General features: G+C 33.3%; 1 protein-coding gene across 25 annotated transcripts; it reads left to right on the forward strand.

The window, feature by feature from the left end:
- The first annotated feature begins 264 nt into the window (after positions 1-264).
- On the forward strand, positions 265-8,827 carry LOC112770947 (2,3-bisphosphoglycerate-dependent phosphoglycerate mutase 1-like). Of its 25 annotated transcripts, none has more exons than XM_072224355.1 (14): positions 265-492; positions 647-731; positions 842-916; positions 2,871-2,906; positions 3,180-3,298; positions 3,419-3,493; positions 3,586-3,677; positions 4,034-4,142; positions 4,382-4,465; positions 4,554-4,925; positions 5,715-5,866; positions 6,036-6,137; positions 6,237-6,356; positions 8,548-8,827. In XM_072224355.1, exons 1-4 carry the CDS (start codon positions 398-400, stop codon positions 2,895-2,897), a joined length of 282 nt encoding a protein of 93 aa, XP_072080456.1. In that variant the 5' UTR covers positions 265-397; the 3' UTR covers positions 2,898-2,906; positions 3,180-3,298; positions 3,419-3,493; positions 3,586-3,677; positions 4,034-4,142; positions 4,382-4,465; positions 4,554-4,925; positions 5,715-5,866; positions 6,036-6,137; positions 6,237-6,356; positions 8,548-8,827. The 25 variants fall into 25 exon arrangements, 19 of the variants coding, with proteins under 19 accessions (XP_072080456.1, XP_072080457.1, XP_072080452.1 ...); XM_072224356.1 differs by having other exon boundaries at positions 3,429-3,493; XM_072224351.1 differs by lacking the exon at positions 3,419-3,493 and having other exon boundaries at positions 3,581-3,677.
- The last annotated feature ends 203 nt before the right edge of the window (positions 8,828-9,030 follow it).

A 9,030-nucleotide genomic window follows, 5' to 3' on the forward strand; every position in this document is an offset into this window, starting at 1 on the left:
GGGCTTTTATAGCTCCAGAAAATCTACTTCGAGTGTAGGAGGGTCAGAATCCAACAGCATCTGCAGTCCTTTTTCAGCCTCTGAATCAGATTTTTGCTCAGGTTCCTCAATTTTAGCTAGAAAACACCTGAAATCACAGAAAAACACACAAACTCATAGCAAAGTCCAGAAATATATTTTTTGAATAAAAACTAATAAAAATATAATAAAAAATAATTAAATCATGCTAAAAACTATGTAAAAATAATGCCAAAAAGGGTATAAATTATCCGCTTATCGCATTCCAAAGGTGGGTTAGTAAATTCCAGTAACCGCTTTATCGTGCTAGGTTGCCATGGATTGAATCATGCTTACTTATGCACGGGCTATAACTAATTCCTTGATATTGATGTAGACTATGAACCTGGTCTTCCGCCCGACCGACGAAATGAATCTGTCCAGAGTGGAGTTAGTCATCTCTACGTACATCTTCACGCGACATCTTCCAAAGAGGTATGCACTCCCTCAACACTGGTGAACACGCTTATCACGTCACACTTCCCCCGGATATTCCCATCTTGGGTCAACGGCCATGTTGCCGCCGTTCTGTTTTCAACTACGTTGTATTACTTTGATGAGTTGATGTAACTGTATATGTTGATGACAGCAAGATTCTGATTGACGTCGGGGATTGCTATGCAACTCGGGGAGCGCTCATGACTCTGGAACCCAAGATAGAGGTTGTGGATGATGTGAGTACCTATAATTAAACTCATTTTTTTTCAATCCCGTGATATCCTGGTTGACTCAAATACTATCAATTACCCATTGTATCGGTGTATCTGTGTTGATGTGACTATAGGTGTTGAATAGCGTGGTTTGCATGCTCACCGCTGCATCGAATCAACATACTTGGTTCCTGCCGACGACAATCATGGTAAGAAACGTTATTCAGGCTTGTACCTCCATTTAGGGAATAATTCAGATGAGCATATTTTGTTGCGCTTTATGTGTACTTATGTCTTGTAAAATAGAATAACGATAGTAAACTAGACGTATATCACTGTCCACACTTGGACAGTTTTTTATGAACCCCCAATAAGTGTTACTGAATAGAATTTAGGTGGTCGTTAACATGGTTATGATTAATGCAGAATGTTCCAACGAATTACCCTTAAAATAGAATAGCATAATTAGAAAATCTAGCTAATACCATTGTATATAAAAATTTCCAACCAATGTAGAATTTATGTATTCTCTTGATAGAAGAACAGAAAACATTCTGTTAAGGAAGCCATTAGTCATCTTTGAACCTAAATCAACATTTCCTATTCAAAAAACTAATTAAAATTTACAAACTTGAGATCTAATTTCCGGTTTAGTTAAACTCCAAAAGTTAATTAAGCTAACTACAGTTACATATTTAACTTAAAATAATATATAATTTAAAAGTTTGTAGTAAGCACTGACCCAAAAGTTATTACAGATAAGAACTTACTTTTGCTATCTTAAAAAAAATGATTAGATAAGAGGATCCACCTCAAATTCAACTATGACATGCAATATGCACAAGGATCTGTCACTTCTGAGGTGTGAAAATGATGACTGGACTCTGCAGCAAATTTTTGAACTTCACTCCAATGCAGACCAACAGGGCACTTTGACACCTCACTAATTTGTTTGATTAAGACTAATACATAAGTCAACAAAACTTACTATATGGCTAAAGGATATTCACACATCACAACAAATATTATAAAAGATACTATAGAGAAACTGTTATTATTTAGAGACTCATTGAGATTATTATTTAATCCTTCAATGATTCTCAATCAATAAAATTTGTTACATTCAATAAGATAACCATAGTTACATTATGTTATAAGAATACTACAAAGACATACATAGTTAAACTCATAATTTATATTCATAACTAAGCATATTTTGAGAGAGGAAGATGATTTTTGAAGTATGATAAGTTCAGATAGTTACACCTACAAATTTTCAAGGAAAATTCAGGTGAAGCATAACTAAATGGAAAGCTTGAAGGAGAAAAGATGAAGCTCTTCCTTCATCTCCCTAAAGGCACATGTTTTCGTGTGATTTTCTGCCATAATTCACATTAAAAATGAATGATTAAAAGGGAGAACACTACAAGGTTTTTAATAATTAGTGGAGGTTTATTAGTGAGAATTTTTAAAAACCTACACAAAATATTTCATTTGTGGCAAATTATAAAACTCCCTTGCATAATTATTAAACATCCCCCACTATTGCACATAATTAAAATTCCCAACCCCTCCAAACAAACCTTAGCAGCCGTCGCCGTGTGAGAGAGAAGATCTCGTCAAAACGTGCGAGGTTAGTTTCAACCCAAAGCTCGCAGCCATCGCCTCCTCCATCGCCACCGCCATCACCATCACTATATCCATTCGTGTCTTTGCCGCCACCGCCACCAAATGCTTCGATAATCTCTTTTCCTATTGTCTCATCCGTCGATGCATCGTCTCGTTTGGTTGCGAGGCGGTAACTTTTGAGATTTCCCTCTCTCTCTCTCGCTATCTCTTTCTCTCTCTTTTCGTTCTTCGTGGAATCTTTTCGATTACTTCTCTGATCTGGTTTGATTTATTACTTCTCTAATTTTAGATTTGGCTTTTGTTACTTTTGCGATTATTCAGTGAACTTGATGGCAAGACAATTAGTCTAGATATTGTTGCTTATGGATTTTGCGAGAAAATTTTTGTTTTTATCTAGCAATTCAAGGAATCAGTGATTTTCGGCAATATCTGAAGTTTGATTTCTATACATATGCATGACACTCTTTTTTTAATATGATATCCTTTATTTTATGCTAACGTATAATTTCTTGGATGTTGTCCTTGTTAACTCAGAGGAAGTGTTCGATGATATCCTCATAAAAGTTCAAGGTTCTTTTTTAGTTTTTCTTTCATTTTCTATGGATAGATTTGTTTTCTCTGATTTATGCTATTGGAGATTTATTACTCTCTCCATTTGATTTTGTAAATAACTAAATATGCTTTCACCTTTGTTAATTTAATTTTGTTGATGCAATTTCATTATGGAATGATAATATAAAGCTGATTTATTGCTTCTTTTTCTGCTAAAAATTTGTTAAAAACTTAATTCTCTTTTTTATTTAACTCTGTATTCTTATTGTCGCTTGGTTCAAATTGTTGCAGAAGATGGATAATTCTAAGAATCTATTGTATATAGAGAATCTGATGGAGGAATTTGTCACCAGCTTTAATAAAGTGACACAAAATTTTGATATGCTTAAAATGTGCCCCTGCCAATCCAGGTATATGCTTAAAATGTGTATTGTTTTCTGCTATATGACTATGTATGTTAATTCATGGTTAAGATAGATATATAAAAATGATTGGTTACAAGTTGCAACTTGCATTTAACACATTGAAAGGGTTGTGAAGATAATGTAGCTATTAACTTGGCAAAGAGATGTTTGAATGAAAAATTGTACAAAATTTTACCAAAGGTAACATTTTAAGCTTTTTATTTATTATGTGCTTGACATTTTACCAAAGGCTGATGTTGTTATTAATTAATAGTATTTATTTATTAGAGCAGATTTCATATGAAAAGACAGCCACTAATAATAATAGCAGAGGTAGAGGCAGAGCTTGTGACACAGACTTCTGTATACCACTGGTCAATTGAAGGTGAGATAATAGTAATATGTTTAACCTTAATACTTTGGCTCCTCTATACTTCCCATGTATGCATATTCTCACTCATTGTGCTTGTAGCTTGATTGAAAGTTATTGACTGCATGTTTTATGGGATAGAATTAGACGCCTAGTATCTAGTTGGTGTAAAAATCATGATCTTTATAGGAGAGTTCCCTCATGTTCAGAGATTGGAAGGCTATGCTTTTAGATAAATATTTTGTTTTTTGTTTTTGCTTTTGTATAGGGGATCTCTTATCCCCCATTTTATTTTATCTTGCTCCTGCATGTACATAGGGCATACTTTGACTTTTATGTGTTAGATGAAATTTAATTTTTCTTTTGGACAGGTTTCTGGAAATGATAATCCTTCAGTTCTGATATCTTCTGTCTCAAAGACACTTAATTCTGGTCAAATTTTATTGAAGCTGCATGTTATTGAGCTGGGTGCACAGCCAGGTCTGCATATTTTTGCCTCTCACACCTGTCTCCTATGTTTTTATTCTATGGCAACATGCCTCAACACAATTAGTCTAGATATTTTCTCCTTCGAGCTACTGCTAGTATTCTTCTTCTTCTTCTTCTCCATATTATTTGATTCATTAGTGACTCACGTAGTATATTCTCAAAAATAGATTGTTTAATGCTCCTTCTTGTATTCATACTTTATACTTTATACTACACCTTTATGCTTTCAGGTTCTGGATATATTACTAGGACATAACGATGCACTATTTCAGCGAGCACAATTGAAAGCCCTTGTTTCAATCCATAGCCAAAAGGTAATCTCTATTCAAATCCATAGCCAAAGGACTGCTAATTCTTTGGGATATAGCTGAATCTAAAATCGTGTTCACTGGTGGAGGAAAGGATCTCCAAATGAAGGATCAAGGTAGTGACTCATCCATTGAACCAGACACCAATGTTCCATCCGATAGTATTGAACAAAATCTTAGTGACAAAGAGATAAGTGCTCTGTGCTGGGCGTCTTTGAGTGGGTCCATTCTTGCTGTGGGATACTTAGATGGAGATATCCTTTTCTGAAATTTATCATCCACAGCACCTTCTAAAGGTCAACAAACTTCATCTAAAAATGTTGTTAAGCTACAATTGTCAAGTGCAGAAAGAAGACTCCCGGTAATTGTCTTGCAATGATCCAGCAACCAAAAATCCCATAGTGATTGTGATGGATAGTTGTTTGTCTACGGTGGTGATGAAATTGGATTTGAAGAAGTTTTCACTGTGAGTAATTTGTTCATGGCTATTACTATTTGGTTTTCAAATTTAAAATTTGTATCTTTTTCTTTTTGTTAGAATTTGGCCATTCATGTGCCTTCAAATAGAATAAAATATTATACTTGCTATCCTTCATTATATAAGTTAAATTTGAACATGTGTCAAGCCTAACTGGCTCTTGCATGATGTGGCATGTGAGATATAGCCATTCTTGCATAAAGGAACATATTGTAAATGTAATGTTAAAATCTATGATTTTGTCTTTGACTTGTAAGCTATAGCTCAAACTTTAGCAGACAGAGTTTGTGACATATAAAAATGAAGTGTGTCCTCTGTCACTTTGCATCTGATCCTCAAAAAGACAAGCTAAGACAGTCGTACAACATCAGTTAAAAATGTAAGAATGTCTAGAAACTATAGCAACTAGAAATATTTAATGGTAACATCCTTTTGTTTAAAAATTATATTATAATCTAATCATTCTTATATACCTAATGAGATTTTGCAGGAAATATTTAAAATGGAGAATATTCCATATGATATAGTCAATCTGGTTGATTACCCTCGCATTAACTAAATTATGGGTGTGCCTCCTGTATATTTTCATTAATTTCTTACCCTTTATCAACAGAATTTCTAACAACCAATTATAAATGTATGATGCTATTGACTTTGTTGTGGGAAAATCTTTTTTCATTTGTCATAAACATTGAATTGATGATATTCCACTTTTCACTAGGTTTTTTTTTAAACCATATTTGTTGTGTTCCCCTAAACTTTAAAGTATTGTTGCAGGTTTTAACTCTTGAATGGTCATCTGGGATGGAGACAGTAAAATGCATTAGTCGTGCAGACCTTACCCTTAGTGGCTCTTTTGTAGACTTGATTTTACTGCCAAGAGCCGGAGCAATGGAGCTGAAAGAGAAGTTGCCTATCTTAGAGACCAAGTAAGTGAAAGTTTAATTTTGATGTTATATGTGCTATACCGAATAACTTCAACACTCTGTGTTAGACAAGAAGTATTTGGTTTGATACATTGTATGGTTGAATTTCTGTTGTGGCTGAAATGATCATTTGACATTGACAAGGGATTGTTCCATTGATATTGTGTTTCAGATTGAACCTCAACTTTTATCCCGAAAAAATGTTATGATCGCCACCCACGGAAACTCCCTAAGATCCATTATCATGTATCTCGACAAGTTAACTTCCCAAAAGGTAATTGTAGTATGCTGAGTTATGGTGCCTTAAGTTCATATATCACACTAAATAGTTATTATTTATTTATTTAGTGTTTTTCTTCTAACTTTTCTATAGGTCATTAGTTTGGAACTGTCAACTGGAATTCTCATACTGTATATTTTCAAAGAGGGAAGATTCATTAGGAGGGGGAGTCCCATAGGACCACAGGAAGTTGGGGTTTATGCTTACACCAAGGTATCTAGTGCATAAAAATAGTAATTATTATGTAGAACAATACCATATTCAATTATGTTTGGAATTATTGATATTGAGAATTTTTTTATATATAGAATATATGTTTTATATTGAGGAATTGTGTTATAAAAGATTTAGTTTTTAAATTTTGATATTAAAAAATAAATTTCTAATTTGAGAGTATGTAAATGAGATGAGATTAATGAATGATTTGAAATTAAAAATAAATAAATAATTATAGGATTGTGGAAGTTTGAAAATCTCACAAAATAGTTAATTTTTTTAAAATTAAAAAATCAATTTGTGGGGATTTTAAACTGCCACAAAAGTGATTTAAAATTGTCACAAAAGTCTAATATAAAACCCGCCACTGAATAAATTGTGGAGGTTTTTAAAACCCCCCACAAAAGACCTCGTGGCACCTCAAATTTTGGAGGTTTTGAAAACCTCCACAAACCATTTGGTGGGGGTTATAAACCTCCACAAATAAGAGAAAAAACTGTCACAAATAAACAAAAACCTTGTAGTGGAACAATACGACATGGTTACAGGATGGTAAGAAGATTGATTGAAGGAAAAGCAATCACAAGCCACAAAGCTGTGAAAGCTCTTCTTACCGAACATGTTTCAATGCCCTTTTCTACTGCAAGGATCCTTACGAAAGTCCCAGCACACCTTGCCGAACTTCTTCCCTATCTCTTTCAATGACTTCATTGCACATAGATAACTGAAATCAACAATAATGTTCTATCAATCATTAATTATTATGGTTATATGAGTTTATAAGATTTGATCAAAATAACTTCCTTCTTATAACTATAGAATACAAAAGCAATAATTACATTAAGCTACTAAGATAATAAGAATTAGTATTAGGGAAGTAATGACTCTCTTACCCTCTTCAGTGTTAAGTATTGGTGCAACAGCAGAAGCCAAATGTGACAAGAAAACCAATGAAGTGGAACCAAGGAGAAGAAAAAGAAGGATCTTGGAACAACAACAAGGCCTATATTAATCTCTAATTGACTTTGAACTTTCGAGTGTTACTAATTGGTTGTTGTTCCAATAAGTAGCAAAATAAATAAAGAAGGGTAGTGATGTAACAACTATAGGGTACCTATTTATGAGATTTGGGTCATGATTCATCAGATGAGGATAGTGATAGATATTAGGATGTAAGAAATAAATAAATAAATAAATGGTTATGCAGCATTAAGTTCTGTGTAGTCTTATTGTGAGTGGGGACCAACTTAAAATAATATTATTATGGCATAATGCCAAACCCAATGTTAATCTTAATGTATTAATGTTTGAATACTAATATAATGTGTAATATTTGTTTATGTTTGTAACATGCAAGAGGGAGAGGAATGACATAGTGAGAATAAAAAACAATTTGTAATAAATAAACTATTTTTGTATATATATATATATATGTGTGTGTGCGCGCGCGCGCGTGTGTGCGTGTGTGCGTGTGTGTACATATATGCAGTGACGGACCGAGAAATACGTAGTTGTGGGGGCAAAAATCGTATAAAAATTATTAAAAATAGATACTTGAAATTCAATATATATTAGTTATGTTTCCAATAATTTAATTAACATGCGAAAAGTATCTTAATTTGACAAAATTTTAACATATCTGTTATTAACACTAGCACCTTGTCAAGTATTCCATACACAGTAGATTATATTGTATTAATTTTTTATACAATACAACAAAGAATTATAGCTCAATAATTTGATGAATCAACTTTAATTTTCCCTAAGTTTTTATAGTTGTGTGGGAGAGATTAACCACAAAAAAAGATAAATTCAAATTTAATAGCTCCATACAATTCTGTTTATATGTATATAATCTCTCTATTTTTTTTATGAAATAATTACTTAACATTTTTTTCTTACTAATTGTAGAGTTAAAACCGTATCATAATTAGGGTAGATGTTTGCCAGAAAAAAAATTATTAAATGTAAGGCCAACACTAAATTACATAAAATAACGAACACAAATAAATACAATATAATATTATCTGAATTAAACTTTAACAAAAAAACTACTACATACCAGTATGATTATTAATATTTTAAAATCTAAGTGTGGTTGTGTAGCCTTAAGTAATTAGATTATTATTGTTATTATTGTTATTATTATTGGTATTGATATTATTGTTGCTGTTTTTTTATTCTTTAGCAAGCTGCAGTTGGCGGATGGACTCTGGTGCACGAATTGTGAATCACACTTTTCACAACTCGTACCACTAACCAGCAAGTGCACTGAGTCGTCCAAGTAATACCTTACGTGAGTAAGGGTCGAATCCCACGAAGATTGTTGGCTTGAAGCAATCTATGGTTATCTTGTAACTCTTAGTCAGGATATCAATTATATTTATCAGTTTGAATTGCGAAAAGTAAAAGAGCATGAAATAAATACTTGTTCTGCAGTAATGGAGAATATGTTAGAGTTTTGGAGATGCTTTGTCTACTGAATCTCTGCTTTCCCCTGTCTTCTTCTTCACGCACGCAAGGTCCTCCTATGGCAAGCTGTATGTTGGTGGATCACCGTTGTCAATGGCTACCATCCGTCCTCTCAGTGAAAATGGTCCAGGTGCGCTGTCTCCGCCCGGCTAATCATCTGTCGATTCTCACTCATGCTGGAATAGGATCCGTTGGTCCT

Source organism: Arachis hypogaea, chromosome 18, assembly GCF_003086295.3.
Source record: "Arachis hypogaea cultivar Tifrunner chromosome 18, arahy.Tifrunner.gnm2.J5K5, whole genome shotgun sequence".
NCBI lineage: Eukaryota > Viridiplantae > Streptophyta > Magnoliopsida > Fabales > Fabaceae > Arachis > Arachis hypogaea.